The sequence below is a fragment of the Dipodomys spectabilis genome, unplaced genomic scaffold, assembly GCF_019054845.1.
Source record: "Dipodomys spectabilis isolate Male_0828 unplaced genomic scaffold, ASM1905484v1 ptg000140l, whole genome shotgun sequence".
In the NCBI taxonomy this organism is placed as follows: Eukaryota; Metazoa; Chordata; class Mammalia; order Rodentia; family Heteromyidae; genus Dipodomys; species Dipodomys spectabilis.
Genome location: NW_024870817.1, coordinates 21,230,497 through 21,248,822, shown reverse-complemented (window position 1 = coordinate 21,248,822; position 18,326 = coordinate 21,230,497). Strand labels below are relative to the sequence as shown.

Sequence of the window (18,326 nt, the reverse complement as noted above, 5' to 3'; positions counted from 1 at the left end):
TCCTTTAAATGCTATTAAGGTATTTTTATTTATAGTAACTAAACTTGTAGGCAAATGTTTTTATTCTAGGTCTATTCTAATTTACAGTCTGTTTATGATACTGTTTTACTAATATAGATTACTTTCTGCTTCTCTGGGGCAGTTCAGAGAAAGCCACAGATTTACAGATACAAAACACAGTCAATCTGTTCACTCTTTCTTGGAAGCATCAAGCTACCTGTCACCATCGGGTAGCTGCATGCTTTCCCTTTCTTCTCTCCATAGCTGGTCTGTCCTAGTAGATCATCTCTACTCTGAAACTTCCTTTGTTTCTGACTCTACCAGGGAGTGTTTTTACCATTACATAAGTTTGATAGCAACAGAATAAGTCAGTGTGCACTTCAGAGTAGAACAAACCACTCACAAGCTTATCCTGAAGTAAAAATCTTCCAGCAAAGTCACTATCATGAAGATGATATATTGGTTTTCATTTGGTGCAGAGAGCCTAGGACTTTAGTTCAAAATTAAGAGCCTTTATAGATGCTTGAGTTCTTTTCTTCTCTAGCAAATCTGTAACCAGCTTGGATAAATTTTTTTTTTCTTTACAGGAATGCTGGTATATGTCTGTATTCCCAGCATTTGGGAGGTGAGGCAGGAGAATCACAAGTTTGACATTATCATTGCTACATAGGGAGACCCCACCTTAAAAAATCAATCAAAATAATAAAAATAGAAGATAATTTAAAAGTAAGAAAATCCTGCCTTAAGAATTATGCTCTGTAATCTGAAAACATTAATGTCCTTGCTATTTTTAAATATTCTTCTGTCTGGATAATTTTAAATTCTTTACTGAGGAAATACTTTAGGCTCTTTGTTTGAAAAATGAATTTAAGTATTTAGGAAAGTAGTATTAGTGTTGTTGGTTCTGTGGTGTGTTTATATGTCAGAGTTCTGGGTCAAAGGATTTAATGGTGGTTGATGGGGTGTTCTGAAAAAGAATACAAGAAATGGCCAAGAAATGGGTGAAAAGATGCCCAGTCTTAATAATTAATGAGAGCATATTAAAACAGACAGCATCATTTGTCTAGCACATTTTTTAAAAAATAAAAAAAATAAGAAAAGATAAAGGCACTTCTGGCTCATATCAGTAATTCTAGCTTCCCAGAAGGCAGGGATCAGGAGGATCAAGGTTCAAGCCTAGCCCAGGAAGAACATTTATATGATTCCATCGTATCAGAAAAAGCTGGAGAGGAAATTGTACACCCATACCATTCCAGGAGTGATGTAAAGTATTGATAGGACAATTTTAGTTCAGGCTGGCCTGTACAAAAAAGCAAGATCCTGTGTAAAAGCTACCCACAGCAAAAAAAAGAAAAAAAGGGCTGGAAGTGTGGCTCAAGCAATAGACTAAGTACCTGTTTAGTGAGTTTAGGGCACTGAATTTAAACTCCAACAACACCAAATTTTAAAAAAAGAAGGCACAAGTCAACTTTCATATTATGTTATTGTAAAGGTAAATAGGTATAGTTGCTTATCTGTCAAAATAAAAAAGTATGTATACCATGAGACAGAAAATCTACTTCAGGAAAATTAGGAAGATTTGGACCACACCCAGACATGTTTAGTTGTTTATTGTAGTACTAATTAGAACAATGGAAGTTTGAACACTCTAAATACTCAGTGGAGAATCATTAACTCATTCCTGCAGCAGGCTCAAAAGAATGTCAGAAATTTCTGGCTGGGAAGTTGGCTCAGTGGTAGAGTGCTTGCCTCACATTCATGAGGCCTGGGTTCAAATCCTCAGCACTATGTAAGCAGAAAAAAGCTAGAAGTGGTGCTATGGCTAAAGTGGTAGAGCACTAGCCTTGAGCTGAAGAGCTGAGGGACAGTGCCCAGGCCCAGTGTTCAGGCCCCACCACCACCAAAAAAAAAAGAATGTCAGAAATTTGACAAGAAATAATCCCTAATCTGTGCTATACCATCAGGCTCATTTGAATGACCAAATTTCATTTTCTTGAAGGTCTGTTGCTTAAAGAATAAGTTCACTGTTTTTTGTTATTTTTTTTAAAAGATAATGAAACCCATTTTCTTTTATATGTATCATATGGGTCAATTAAACCCTTTTTTTAGTCTGAAATAGACGAGGGTCTTTAGTGATCTTTTTCCAGAGTCTTGATGTTTACTACTTAATCATTTCAGGAATTATTTCAGGTATATCAGGTTTTTTTTTAAATTAGATTTTTCAACTGTAATGTAAAACTATAACAAGAACAGTGGAGAGTGATGATACAAAATGGCAGAAAAAATAATCAGTCACCTTTTGTTTTCCTACTGTGTTGCCCAGAATGCTGAGACATCTTTGAAGAAGGTCTCGAAGAAAAGTACAAGGGCCATGGTGGTAGTCCCTTTCTAGCTTTTATTGAGTATAACTGAGAATTCAGAATTTCCTAGTTTTTATTGATGGCAAAGAGAAAACAATTGACAGTAGCATATCAGAGCTACTTGATTAATAGGAAGATGACTATAAAGAGAAGCCAGCAGTGTCCTGAGTGCTCAGGGTGACAGTGGATTGCCTTGTATAAACACACCTTGAGATACAGAGGGCTCAGATGACAGTATAGCAGACAATATTGTGTCAAGAATTGAGGCATAAATAAGATATACACAGGACAAAAGGTAAAGTGTTATTCTCTTGCAGTTAGTCATTCTATAGGAACCATTTATTGTTTAATATTTGGTGACAAGAACTTGGATTTTACTGGTTTTCTAAAAAGATGTGATAATTTTTTAGATTTATTCACAAAAATTTAGTTGATAAAGTTGGTAGGTAGACAGGCAGGAGACTAAAAGAACACACGATGTAGAAATAGAATAATTTGATTATTTGAATCGGTGCTTATGAATCTAAACACGAAAATGCTGTGGAGCAAAGACTATAGCTCTCCTGTTTTAAAGAAAATAATGAGCTTCAAGCTATTTTCAAAAGTCCTCCAAAAAGTCTTGTAATTTTTGCTGGAAGTATGAGAAAAATCAGAACTAATGAACTATAATCTATTAGACATATCCTAATGTGGAATTTAGAATTTATAAAGGAATAATGCTGACACATGCTTGACAGCTCATAGGCAGATAATGCATAGTGTGTTGGAATAGAGAATCACCATGCTTAAATTCTTTTTTAAATTGAATTAATTGTATAAGAGGTTTTGGTGTGAGAATTCCACAGATGTCCACACTATAATGTGAACAAATTCACCCCTCTGTTATGTTTTTTGTGGGCTGAGGCTGTGTCTCAGTAGAGTAACACTTGTCCAACACAGGCAAGGCTTGTGTTTGATCCTCAGCAATATAGTGCGTTTTTAATTTAAAAAAACAAATTATGATTTAAATTTGTTTTCATTCTAACTTCTGTAAACTTATTTGTAAAACTAATGCTAAAATATTAGAGTCCATTAGAACCAGATGGTAAATGGCAAAGTCTTTTTTTCATGCATACTGGTAACTTGAATAAACTATCCAAGTAGTGGTTGTGGATTGATAGATGACCGTATGACGCTGTTTTTAACAGAAATCACATGCAGTGTGACGTGCAGGTGAATATAAATACATGAAATGTTGGGAATGGGAGGCTGAAATCTGATCTGTTCATCTCTGGGGAAGAAGTAGAGAAGGGCAGCCTCAGGGGGTTTGGAGAAATAGATAAAGAGATAAAGCTGTAGGTAAAAACTGGTAAGACAGAATGAACAGCAAGGCAAATGCTAATTTTGGTGTGCTAAAAGTGAAAGTTAAAATAAAAATAAAAGATTTCCAATGAACAGAATATAAAATTTTGAGACCATTCTGTTTTCAAATCCAACATACAATATTTCGATTAAGGTAATAATTAAATCTGGAAATAATTTTACTTAATTTCCTTTTATTCTTACGGATAAAAATAATTTAAATAGAAATAAGCACAAAACAGTCTTTTCTGATGAACATAGTATTTGATCTTAGACAATAGACAAAAGGGTCTTAGAAAGATAGGTAGTTGCTGGAGATGTGGCTCAGGTAAGTGGTCAAATACCTTGCCTAGTAAGCTCAAGGCTCTGAGTTCAAAACTCAGTGCTACAAAAGCAAAACAAATTAAAAAAAGTAGATAGGCTTCACTAGTGGAGCCATTGTAAGATTCTGTGACCATTGTACTTCAGCGCACTGTTACTCAGTAATCTAGTTACTGATTTATGGTTAAAATTTATCTTTCATACTCAAATTCTTGTGTGTGTGTATGCGTATGTGCATGCGAGAGTGTGTGTGTGTGTGTGTGTGTGTGTGTGTGTGTGTGTGTGTGCCAGCAGTGGGGCTTGAACTCAAGGACTTGTGCTCTTGCTCAGCTTTCACTTCCATGGCTGGCACTTTACCACTTGAGCCATACCTCCATTCCTGGCCTTTGGCTGTCCAGGTTGACTTCAAACCATGATTCTCAGCTGTCAGCCTCCTGAGTAGCTACAGTAGATGTGAACCACTGTGAACCACAGCCCAGATGTGCAATGGGCTCTTAATATTTATGTTTAAGGTCTTGTCTTCTCTCTTATTGTCTAGATATGGAACTTTTTCATGCTATTTTAAAGAATTTTTAGAAACTATTTCCATGCCATAAATTGATATAATTCGTTTTGCAGGCCAACTCTACAAGAAGAAAAGAAAATCATCATAAAAAATGGAAGGCATCCTGTGATTGATGTGCTACTCGGAGAACAGGATCAATACGTTCCCAATAATACAAATTTATCAGTATGTACCACATTATGCTAAAAAAATAAGTAAAAGATATAACACTGATTCCCAACCTTCCAGGTTATGACTTTGGCTATATACAGACTGATCCTGGGCATAACTTTGTATTTACCACTCACTATGGAATTAGTACAATTTCCAGTGAAAAATTATCTGTAAATGGAAAGATTTTTTTCCATTAAAGGGGATTATCTTAGTCAAAAAAGTTCTTTACATTCATAAATACTCAAATATGCCAATGAGGTTGGAGTCATACCCTAGTTCTGCAGATTCTTGTTCTACATTTTCAAATGCTCTGTGAAAGAATTGGAGATGTTTTCACTGATTTTGGTAATGAGAATTTTTATCATATGAACTGGAATTCTGTAGGACACTGATGGTCCAACATCCTCATTCATTTAACATATACCTCAGATGATGAGGTGAGAATAAGGTAATAAACAAGACAGATTGGTTCCTTGCCCTTACATAGCTGTGTATGAGTCAGAATCTTGAAAATCAGGGTGTTCTAGGAGCAGGTTAATCCAATGGGGGAGCATCGAGGCAAGTTTTCTAGGGTGAGGTTATTAAAGTCAATCTAGGAAGGGAAGTGGAACAAGTATGCCAGCCTGCTGAGGGAAGACAAAGCAGGGTGAAGATGTTGAATAAGATAATACATAGTGAAAAGAAATGTTCAGAGATGAGGAGGAGGCCAATTCCCTTATATACTACATTAAGAAATTCACATTCGTTTCCCAAGAATATTAGCAAGTGATTGAAGCTGAGGAAAAAAGTGAACTTGTGGCAGAGTATATGTGTTACATAAAGTTACATTGTAAAAGCCCAAATAGAGTCAGATAGTAAATAGCAAGGATAGATGTTATGTTACAACAATCCTACTATAATACAGAAAAAGAAACCAGAATGAACTGAACTTGATTGACTTAGGAGAGATGACCAGGTGTTTTAGAAAGAGATTGAAGATTCAGGGAGAGGGGATGGGCTGATAGATGACATTATTTACTATGAAAACCATTCCGAGTTCATTAACTAGTGTTAATACATTTCACTGATTTGGCTCTCTGTTAATTGGGAAAACAGTCCTGGATGATAGAAGATTTACATGCCAAAGGGGCAGACAAAGGATTTATAATTGTAAGCTTTCTGAAGTAATTACTATAAGAAGGGCTTCAGAGGTCTATCTGTCTATCACCAAGCTTTGGCTGAAACGAACATTACTATTAACAGAGTTTTCTCAGGCAGGCACAGTATGTGGGCATGAGTAGCCCTAAGGATGCAGCCTTAAGCTTTTAGAAACTAGGCTAGGGTTTAGATTTCCACCTTAAATTATGGATGAAATAATTTTTGATCAGTCTAGTGTTTTCATAAGTGGTAGCTGAATCCTAGTTAAAAAGAGGGAGCAGAACAAGCCTGACTAGAGTTTTCACGGAGGAGTGAGTTTTTGTCAACGTAACATAAAATAATGTGAGGATGGGGTTCAGTAGTTGAGAGAGAGATTGAATCAGAGAAAGAAACACCTGCCTTGAGATTTCAGAGGTGGTGGTGTTCTGGTTAATTACAAGATCTTAAGTATGGCCGTGAAATGTGGGTAGCAAAAGGGGAGAAGAACATCTTGGCAAATGAGATCAAGAAACAAAGTTTAACATATTTATAATGTACCGTGTGATTTTTTTTTTTTGTTTCTTTGTATGTCCCACCCCCACGATAAAACCCCTGTTTTCACTGTATTTGATGTCGGTGCCCTGCATCTTGTATATACAATTCTCTAATTTGGGGAGGGGAGGGGAAAAAACCAAAATGCTTAAATAAGGATACAGGTTGACCCATTGTAACAATGAGATGTACAAAACACTATGTTGAAAAACGAACATTACAATTTAGGTGGGGGTGGGGGTGGAGGGAGGAGTGTAGTTGTGGAGGTGGGAGGGAAGGGATGTAGGGGAAAAACAAAGAAGGAGACAGCAATGCTTGCTAGGAAATGTACTCATTACCTTGCTCATGTAACTAACCCCTCTGTACAGTATTTTTACAATAAAAAAGTATCTTAAAAAAAGAAATTTAGGAGAGTCATTCATGGAAATGTTGAGATCATGTAAGATAACTTGTGGTAGAAGATGGTAGTGATCCAGGAATGTCAAGGAATGAAGCCTAGAGACATGTGGTTTGTAGACCCCTGCATTGTGGGTGAGCAGAGGTGGTAGCCCTAAGGAAGTTAGGAACAACTTCTGAACCCTGAGGCACATAGGGCAGAATGTAGCAGAAAGCACATCCTCCAATGAGAGGACTGCAGGGAGGTAGCAGACTATCAGGTTTTCATTTTAGTGCATGAAGGCGAAGTGTAGCAAAGTGGTTAGAAAGTAGATGTGTTAGGGGATGTTTCTGAGGACTGAGATGTGCCAGAGCAGTTGGAGAGTAGACCAGAGCATCAGGATTTGGGACTGTAATAGTTTTCCATCCTGGGCAGTGAATAAGGATGACAGATGTGTGGCCTGGCAGATGTGTCTGGCTGTGAGAGTGGTGAGTGAAATGAAAAAAGCTTTGATTTCCATCCATGTTCATACTCCATTTGATACAGTGACTTTTGGGTAGTACATAATCCATATCTTGGCCTGTTCAGGCTGTAACCAAGTGCCATAGACTCAGTGCCTTATAAACAACAGAAATATATTGGCCATAGTTTTAGAGGCTGAAAAGTCCAAAATTAAGTTTGCTTTGGCTGTTGGGAGCCTGTTTGTGCTTTATGAATGGTACTTTCTCACTGACATGGGACAAGATGAGATATCTCCCTCAGACTGTAATGGCCAAGTCATGTCACAAGGCCACACCATTTAATACTACTGCCAGGGAACTTAGAATTTCAGTGTGACTTTTGGGGGAATACAACATTTAGACCATAGTAACCCCAGGCCCAGTGTCTATGAGTGTGTTAATTTTTATTATAAAATTTGCATATTAATTTATTAAACAAGTTAATAGGTACTAATCCTGTTATTATTTTTTAAAGAAACCTATTTGAGCATAAGAAGTTCTTTTTCAGTTCCCATAATACCAGTAGATGTAGCTTTTTTTTTTGAGACATTAATACAGTTCTAGTATTTCATAGCTTGGCTTAAATTAAGTTATAAGTCACTTAAAAATAATTTCCTGTTTCTGATTCTCATGCCCATCAACTTGATCCCAAGCATATTATCCTTGGCATTGATTTCTTTTGTTGTTTCTTTTTCTTTTTCTTTTTGTCTACGAACATATTTAAATTTTGAACAAAAATTTTTTTGTTTCCATATGACCAAGTTTATTCTTTTTTTAAACATATATTTTTTATTGTAAAGATACTGTACAGAGGGGTTACAGTTACATGAGCAAGGTAATGAGTCCATTTCCTATCGAGCATTGTTATTCCCTCCTTTGTTTTTCCTCCACCATCCCTTTCCTCCCCAACTCCTCCTCCCAGCCCTCCAAGTTATAAAGATTGTTTTCAACATAGTGTTTTGTACATCTCATTATTACAATAGGTCATCCTGTATCTTTATTTCAGCATTTTGTTATTTCCCTTCCCCTCCCAAATTAGAAAAATATATATACAAAATTCAAGACACTGGAATTAAATACAGTGACAACATACAAAGAAACAAAAATGAATCACATAGTACATTATAAGTACATTAAAAAGAAGAACAAGAAAGATAAAATCTCTTGTATCCCTATCTTGGGGTTCATTTCACTTAGCATCAGGTTATATGGTCATATGTACATAGCTTTTGACCTCTTCTGCTTATCCTAGACATATACTAGTTATTGCAGATGAGGGAAACCATGAGACCTATGTTACTTTGAGTCTGGCTTACTTCACTTAATATAATTTTTTCCAAGTCTTTCCATTTTCTAACTAATGGGGCAGTGTCATTTTTTCTGATGGAGGCATAAAATCTTGATCCAGCATGAAACTGCAGAGCTTCTGCATGGCAACGGACATAGCAAGCAAGATCAATAGAAAGCTCATGGATTGAGAGAAGATCTTCACTAGCCATACAGTGGACAAGGGTCTCATATCTAAAATATACTTAGAAACTTAAATCCCCCAACAACAAATCCTCAAAGAAACAACCACCCTATTAATAAGTGGACTAAAGACTTAAAGAGAGACTTCTCTTTTTTCTTTTTCTATCCTCCTCTCTGCTTTCTTTTAAACAGTGTATTATACTGTTTAATAAAATAGGATGTGAAGAACGAAAATAGCCTTCTAATTACAAGGATGTTTTAAAGAAACATTGAACTTTTATACTTAAATTTTTACAAAATAAATGGAGTGGTTTATTTTCCTTGTAGGCACCTTAGACTATTCTAGAATATTCATTTCTTTTACATTCGGTTTTTTTCTGACTTGAGTAGGAGTTGACATGGAACTGTTGCTATGGTGAATGCATTCTATTTTTTAGAATATAAATTTATATATAGGGATAGTGGGGAGAAAAGTTACTATGTAAAAATCCAATCTAAAATATCTAATGGTTATTAATTTATCAAATAAACCCTGAAAATAATTTCCTCCAGGTTAAAAGGCATTGTGGCTTTTGATAATCATGCAGTTTTAAGGAAAGGTCTTTTATGTGTGTAAATTATATGTGTGCCTTCAGGAATTCTCTGTTATAATATGAAATTATTATAGTGCATCTGAACAAGCTAACTTTCTGCCCACTTTCTCTCTCCTGATTTTAAGAATAGTTTTTAAGCTCCTATCCCCACTTTCCTTTTTCTCTTTCCTGTTGGGATATTGTAGCTGCTAGATTGTACATCCAACCTCCATCATGTCCACCTCCATTATTCTTCAGTCTTTTCTACCTTGTATTACTCTCCCCTTTGAATTCATGCTGTGCATTCCAACAGTATTGGACTTCTTCCAGTTCCCAAGTGACAGTGCCTCTGGGGCTTAGCAGATGGTCTTCCCTCTGCCTACAATGTCATCTTTCCCCATCTCATTCCCTCCCATCTCCCATCCACCCACAGCTCACCCAGCCCCACTGTCTTGCTCAGCTTGTTCTTCCCATCTTGTCTTGGATGACTCCTCTGGCAGGAAGCCCCTCTGCCTCATGCCAGCCTCTCTACTTCTTCCCATCCTGGTCTGGATACTTATTTCACTAAGTTATAATTGCTCTTTTTGGTTTGTGTTTCCAGCAGACTAGAAGCCTTGAAGAGAACAGGGAACAGGTCTGTCTGTGTTAGGTATAATCCCAGTATCAGTCACATATCACTGACATATAGCAGGAACCTAATCAGATCTACTAAATAAGGATAGCTAGAAGCAATCCCCAAGTCTCACTTGGAATTTTTGCCTGTTTTAATTCCTCCACAAAATATTATTATTTTCAGCGCATTATATGGAGATTTCACAGTTAACAGATTAATTGCAGTGAAGGAAAATTAGGAATCTAGGTCCCTGTTGGTGTGGGGAAGAAGTGGCCTTCCAGAGGCTTTTTGAGTTGGATGATGTTGATTGATTTCCTAAAACAGACATGTTTGAAGGCAAGATAGTACTTTCCAACTTTTTTTCACTATAGCACACATTGAAAATGATTATATAGCATTTTGATAGCATTATAGACTAAAAGGAGCAGGAAGAGATTGCTCAGTGCCAAAGGAGGCAGGTCAGTGGCCCTGGCCACTCCAGCACTGCGTGGCACCATGAAGGTTAGGGAGTGAGCATCTTGGCATGCCTGGAGCCCTCCGAAAAACCAAGACGTCTGCTTGGAAACTCCACAGTAAGCACTCAGCTTGCCTACAGCTGTGAGCTTACTAAACGAAACAGCTCTCTTGTGGATGGATTTTTGATAGCCATGAAAGTTTGGGTGTTGGATTTGAATTAGACACTGGAATCTGAGTCTCAATCCCTTCTTTGGAAGTCAAGCAGTGTATGAGACTCTTCAGTCCCTAACAGTGTGTGACAGTATTCGAGTGGAATGCTTACATTTATTTTTTATATAAATGAGTGTTTGAAGTTGGCAAAGATGAGGACAGATTTGCAGTATCTTCTTTTCTTCCAGTACAAGTGCTTCTACTTGTCTTGGAAATGCTTGCATTGGCAACCTGATAATTAAAAGACTAATTAAAGTAATACAGTACCGTTGGTATCCATGGGTATATGGTTCCAAGGAGACTGCTATTGATGAAAAACTATAAATGCTGTGGATTCTTGATTCATTTTTCCCTTAATAATAGAGCCACCCAACATCTGCTAAAGACATGCTACCTTTCAACAAATCTGAACCTTTTCACTTTCTCACTTAAACTAAGTGCAGTAACTTTTACATTGCTCTTTGGGAAGTAAATTTCAACAAAACTAAGGGTAGATCATACACCAGTTAAAATATAACTGCTGATGAAGCAAGCCTGACTGAGCTGTCTGCATCTGCATAATATATGTGTGGGAATTTAAAAATGTGATTCTGAAATTTCTCTTGGTTTTATTTATTAAATAAAACAGTAATAAGTCCACAAATGAGCTGATCTTCACTATATTCATAAGCTGTTCACTACTTGTATATTTAGTGACCAAGGAGAACAGTAGTAATAGACTATAAAATAATGTCCGAGCTTTAAGCGTAATTTCATTCTGTGGCTAGATAATTCTTACAGATTCTATCAGTGAACTTTTCACATAGCAAGATAATTGAATTATGAGCCCCAGGATAGGGACAGCGAATTTGATCAGGGTGTGTATTGTATGGGTGTATAAAATGAAATCCTCCTTAACTAATAGATGGTGATAAAAGTGTTATTAAAAAACAAGAAAAAAACCTAAAGGAAAATACTAGTGGTAATTAACAGTTACCATTAATTACCATTATTGTTAATTATTATTATAATTATCATTGTTTTCTGTGACTTTTGTACTGTTCCTCTCCTTGCTTCTGAAACTGGGATGAGGAAGGATATAGATGCAGTAACTGTTGTTTTTCTGTGTGTGTGTTCTGACTGTGTTGCTTGCTCTCTGCCCAGGATGGTCTTCCTCTTTCTTCATGTCCTTTACCTATCTCCATTGAGTGAACTTCTATTCATCCTTCAAGACCCAACAAAGTACTGCTTCCCTCATGAGCATCACTCGATCCAGAAATCTTTCTATTCTAAGACTTATCTCTTGTTTTAATTTTTTTGTTGTTGTTGTTGGTTGTAGGGCTTGAACTCTGGGCCTGGGCACTGCCCCTGAACTCTTCAGCTCAAGGCAAGCGCTTTACCCACTTGAGCCCACAGCACTATTTCTGGTGGTTAATTGGAGATAAGAGTCTTATGGACTTCCCTGCCTGGGCTGGCTTTGAACCTTGATCTTCAGATGTCAGCCTCCTGAGTAGCTAGGATTACAGGCATGAGCCATCAGTGCCTGGCTGTTTTAAAATTTTTATATGTACTACTTTTGGTGCATAGGGATAGTTGGAAAGTGCTGCATGATGATAGGAGGTATAAACTCAAATCTCTTTTACTGTCATCTTGTATAGGCCACCATTCTTCTTGGGCCTTGGTCTTCATCCATAAACAGGAGAAATTGGGTTGGGTTCCAGGCAGCTGTTCTTTTTTGTTTGTTTGTTCGTTTGTTTTTTTGGTCGGTCGTGGGGCTTGAACTCTGGGCCTGAGCTCTGTCCCTCAGCTCTTCAGCCCAAGGCTACCGCTCTACCACTTGAGCTACAGCGCCACTTCCTGTTTTCTGGTACTTTATTGGAGATAAGAGTTTCACAGACTTTCCTGCCCGGGCTGGCTTTGAACCGCGATCCTCAGATCTCAGCCTCCTGAGTAGCTAGGATTACAGGCGTGAGCCACCTGCACCCGACTCCAGGCAGCTGTTATACTCAGTGCGGTCCAAGAGAATAATATCTGGGTGGGAAGTATTTTGTTTGCTAAGATGGCATCTCAACTCACACTACTGCTTTCCAGCCTTACTGTTCCCTTTCTTGATCACCTTGGGTTAAAAGTACAAAGATGTGGCTGAGAACTTTATCTGGAGGAGTTTCTCACTGTCACCTGCTATTGATTGTCATTTTCAGGGAATAAAACGCTTTGAAACTGCCACATTTCCCCCCAGTGGCCTGAAGGTATTATAAAAATAGCTCTACCATAATTAGTTTTTAAATATTGAAATCATTGTCTGTACCTGTCAAGAAAGAAAGCATTGTTTGCAGAAAATTACTTGTTACTGGGAACTTAGAAATGAACATGTGACAATTTTAGATTTTTTTTTTATTGTGAGAATACCGTACAGAGGAATTACAATCACATGGGCAAGATAACGAGTACATTTCTTATCAAGCATTATTGCCTCCTCTGTTTCCCCTTCCCATCCCTTCCCATACTCCTCCCTCCCTCCACCCGATCTTCCCTCTACTCCCCACCAAAGTTGTAAAGTTTGTTTTTCGACATAACGACACAACGACTTGAAATAGGCCCACCTGTATCCCTAGTTAAATGATTTGTTTTTTCCCTTCCCCTCCACAAATTATACCAACATCAAATACAGTGAAATCATGGGTTATATCGTGGGGGAGGGACATACAAAGCAACAAAGAAATCATCTTATAAATATATTAGAAACAATTGCATGAAAGGAAAAAAAACAAGAAAACATTTGAATACTTATCTTAGGGTTCATTTCCCTAACATCAACTTATGTGACCTTTTCTGCTTGACTCAGACATATAATAGTTATTGCAAATAAGGGAAACCATGGGACCTATGTTTCTTTGGGCCTGGCTTACTTCACTTAATATAATTTTTTCCAAGTCTTTCCATTTCCTAACAAATGGGGCAATGTCATTCTTTCTGATGGAGGCATAGAATTCCATTTGTATATATACCACATTTTCTTGATCCATTCATCTACTGAGGGGCATCTGGGTTGGTTCCATATCTTAGCTATGGTAAATAATGCTGCAGTTAACATAGTCGTGCTGGTAGCTTTCGTGTGGTCTTGTTTGTGATCGTTTGGGTAAATGCCCGAAAGTGGGATTGCTGGGTCATAGGGGAACTCTATGTGGAGTCTTTTGAGGAACCTCCATACTACTTTCCAAAGTGGTTGTACAAGTTTACACTCCCACCAGCAATGCAGTAAGGTTCCCTTCTGTCCACATCCACTCCAGCATCTGTTGTTATTAGAGTTCTTGATGATAGCCATTCTAACTGGGGTGAGGTGGTATCTCCATGTTGTTTTGGTTTGCATTTCTTTTATGGCTAGAGAGGTTGAGCATTTCTTCATGTGTCTATTGGCCATCCTTCTTTCCTCTTCAGAGAAGTTTCTCTTTAAGTCTTTAGTCCACTTATTTATCGGGCAGTTGTTTCTTTGAAGGTTTGACAATTTTAGATTTTATTTTATTTTACTTTTTTGGAGGGACTGGTGATTGAACTCATTTTATTCCTCTTACTTAGGCAAGTACTCTAACATTTGAGTTACACCTCAAGCCTAGATTTTATTTCTTTTTACTGTTTCACCATGTATTTTCTGATTTCATAGTTGCATGACTTTACATCTTGCTATTACATCCATTGGTGGAACCACGACCCTTAGTTACCACCCTTAGCTATTCTTGCTAAGTAATAACTCTGATTCCCTATTGTTGAGCAAATATCAATACCATAGAAAATAGTGACATGAGCCTACTAAATGGCAATGTGAGAAACTGGATCCCATCTTCTAACTATATGCTTTACTTTTGACAGTTTATTACATTAAGATTTAAAAAATTACAAATTACGAATTCTCATTGGATGGAGAAGCTGAGTTGAACAACAAATACGAACACTCATATCAGAGAAAGGGTATACATTTTTTCTTTCTTATAGCTTACTGGCTATGAAAAAACTCATCCTTACATGCTCACAGAGTTGGATAGCCATGTTTGAGGCAATTTCTCTAATATTACAGCACAGTTCAGGGAGCCTCCACAGGGAATAGAGAGTTTCCTTTCTTGAGTTCTTCCTGGCTTTGGTGTTTTTCACTTGCTATTGTGGACTTCTCTCTATTGTCCAATTTTTATATAATGTTCTGAATATCCAGGTAACAAGGGTACCATTTGGAAGTTATGTGACTTTTTCCTAAATTACATAAGCATTTATAGTTACTTGTTCAGTATGACAATCCGTGAAATAACTAAACTTATTCATTTGGGTTTTTAATTTTTTTTTAAATATTTTAAACAAATAGAAAAAAAGCAAAGGACCATATTGCTTTGCACCCCTGTTAATGTTATAGAGTGACATTTTGTGATAGTTTACACAGGTAAGTTTGCATCTAATTAATTACCACCCACTTTTATTTTCGTCCCCTCCTATGCCTCCATGGCACCATCCTTATGCATGGTTTTTATTATTTTATATGACAAATATATATCTATTAGCATTATATTGTTTTTTATGTTTTAAAATATACATAAATATCCCAGTGAGTTTATCTTATGTTTTAAAAATTTGTTTGTCATTCATTTCTTTAATGTACAGAGGAGTTACAGAGTACATTTCTTTTTTTTTTTTTTTTTCCTGCTTATGTGGTGCTGAGGAATCGAACCCAGGGCCTCATGCCTGCAAGGCAAGCGCTCTACCACTGAGCCACCTTCCCAGCTCCAGAGTACATTTCTTTTTGAACAGTGTTACCTCTTCGCTTGTTTTTTCCAAATTTTTCCCTTCTGAGTCCCCTCCCTCACCCCAAGTTGTATAGTTCATTTTCAACATAGTATCTAGTGAGTATCACTGCTGAAGTAGTTCACCCTTTGTCCCAAGTCTGTCTAATTATATTGGTATTCCAATTGCTTTAATAATTATAAAAGTAGATACATTCAACCTCCTAATGACAGTTTATTTCTGCTTTTCTTTGTGGATATAAACTGTACTGCAGTGAAAAATTTGATATTCACTTGTATGTTTTTTTATGGAAGATATTTTTAAAAAGTTACTAACTGTTCTGGTAAGTCAGGCTACTTGAGAGGCATAGATTGGGGGTTTATGGTTCAAGGCCAGCCTGGGCCAAAATTGTTTTTAAAAGTTTCAAGGCTCCTATCTCTACCATCAGCTGGCATTCCATAGATTTGGGGAAGCACAAATTGGAAGTCACATTCAGGCAGTCTCTGCATAAAATATAACCTTATCCTGAAAATAACTAACACAAAATGGTGCTGACAGGGTGGCTCAAGTGATTAGAGCACCTGTCTAATAAGTGCAAGGCCTTGAGTTCAATCACCAGCTCAGAAGGGGGAAAAAGATGAGTTCCTTGTTATAACGACTTTAAGCCCCTAGAATCTTTTTAGATGTGAAAATATATCTTAAAATAATTGTTTCAAAATTTTCCTACCCATATTTCTTTTTAAAATTTCAGTGTTTTACTGATAAACACAAACATTTTTATCAGTTAAAGCTGGGACTATGGTGCAGGTAATACATAACTTGGCTTAGCAAGTGAGAGGCCCTGATTTTAAATCTCACTACATGTGCATGTGTGTGCATGTGTGCATGTATGTGCACACACACACACTTATGGAGTAACATTATATTTTGATACATATGTACATTGTATAGTATTTAAGCAGGGTAAACCTGTCTGTCTCCTCAAATGTTTATCATTTCTTTTTGATAAAAATATTTATAATAATAATAATCAGGCTGGGAAGGTGGCTCAGTGGTAGAGCGCTTGCCTTGCATGCCTGAGGCCCTGGGTTCGATTCCTCAGCACCACATAAGCAAAAAGAAAAAAGCCAGAAGTGGTGCTGTGGCTCAAGTGGTAGAGCGCTAGCCTTGAGCTGAAGAGCTTAGGGACAGTGCCCAGGCCCAGAGTTCAGGCCCCAGGACTGGACCCTCCCCAAAAGAAGTATTTATAATAATCTTTTCTTCTAGCTAGTTGAAAGATATAGTACATTATCAATATCTACAGTGCACCAGAACTACTTACTCCTATTTAACTGCAACTCAGTACCCACTGGTCAAACCTTTCTCCATCCTCCCTTCCTGTACCTTCTATTTCCTCAATCCTCAGATAACCAGCAAACTACTCTCAGGTTCAGTAAGGTTAACTTTTTTTTTTTTTAATTCCGTATTTGATTCTGGTCAGGTGGTACTTGCCTGGCTTATTTCACTTAACCTAATCATCTCAGTTCCATCTACTTTTTTGCAAATGACAGGATTTCTCATCCATTCTTCTGACTAAATAATATTCCATTTCAGTGTGAATGTATATGTGTGTATGTGCACGTGTGCACATATACACACATGTATGAGTGTGTGTGATATCACCATGTCTCAGTTATCATGAATAATGCTGTACTACACATGGGAGTGCAGGTTTCTCTTTAATATACTGGTTTCTTTTCTGTGGGCACTTACCAGGCATTCCTTTTAGATAAATATCAAGAATAACTTAATTGACTGATGCTACTTGTAGTATTTTTTTCTAATAATATGCTTTGGTTAACCTTTTGTATTCTTTTTCTCTACAAATATCTTATTTGTATCCTATGTCCATTTTCCATTGTGTTAGTGTTATTGATATGTAGGAGTTATATATTATCTATTACTTCTTTGTTATTTGCCTTTCCAGGTTTGGATTCCATGTCATATATCACTGTGACTATATCACAGTGTATCTGTTCTACTGTTGATGAACACCTGGTTTACTTCCAATTTGAGACTGTTGTGAAAAGTACCACTGTGAACAATCTTTTACTCATCATTTGTTATGCTTTATCTTTGGCAACATACCTGGGAACAGAATTGTTTTGTTTTTCTATTTTCTTTAATTTCATCCTCTCTCTTGATGTCATTTAACCTTTTCCCTATGATGGCTTTTCTTTTTTTTTTTTTGTCGGACGTGGGGCTTGAACTCTGGACTTGGGTGCTGTCCTTGTGCTCTTCAGCTCAAGGCAAGCGCTCTACCGCTTGAGCCACAGCACCACTTCCGGTTTTCTAGCGGTTTATTGGAGATAAGAGTCCCATGAACTTTCCTGCCCGGACTGACTTTGAACCTCAATCTTCAGATCTTAGCCTCCTGAATGCTAGGATTACAGGCGTGAGCCACTGGTGCCCGGCTTAGCCCCATGATGGCTTTTCATATTGAATTCTTCCATCCACGTAGATTTAGTGTAGGAGGGTTGTATGAGATTCTGGCCACTTTTCACATGGACATCTAGTTTTGCCACACTCATTTAATGAATATTGCTTTTTTGTTTGTTTGTAATCCTCTTGCTACTTTTCTGTTTGCTTCTTTCTGAAGTTGCATCATATTACTGTATTATAATAACATCCCTCCTGGGTGTGCTTCGTCTAAAGTATATGGACTTTCCTTGGGATTTTGCTGCATCCAGTAAATTTCATATTAGCTTCTGCTAATCATGTTGCTTGCTTATTAATTTGTGAGAATGGATTAATTTCTTTTTTTAGAAAACAATTTCTATTAACATATAACATACCGAAAAAAATAGACAGAAGTCGTAGACATACAGCTTAAGGAAATACTTCAAAGTGTACATACTAAAGTATCCAGCACCCAGAGTCAGAAATAGGTCAGTAGAATAGAACTAGAACACATTCTAGAAGGCCTCTTCTAAAGTAGA

The 18,326-nt window shown here is 37.1% G+C and overlaps 1 protein-coding gene across 5 annotated transcripts in view; it reads left to right on the top strand.

Moving 5' to 3' along the window:
* Nucleotides 1-18,326, top strand: part of Msh3 (mutS homolog 3) — a 155,138-nt gene that overhangs the window by 99,111 nt on the left and 37,701 nt on the right. For all 5 annotated transcript variants that reach the window (XM_042690870.1, XM_042690869.1, XM_042690871.1 and 2 more), the window contains one exon: nucleotides 4,641-4,752. In XM_042690870.1, coding sequence (XP_042546804.1) covers nucleotides 4,641-4,752 — 112 coding nt within the window. The remainder of the gene's footprint in view (nucleotides 1-4,640; nucleotides 4,753-18,326) is intronic.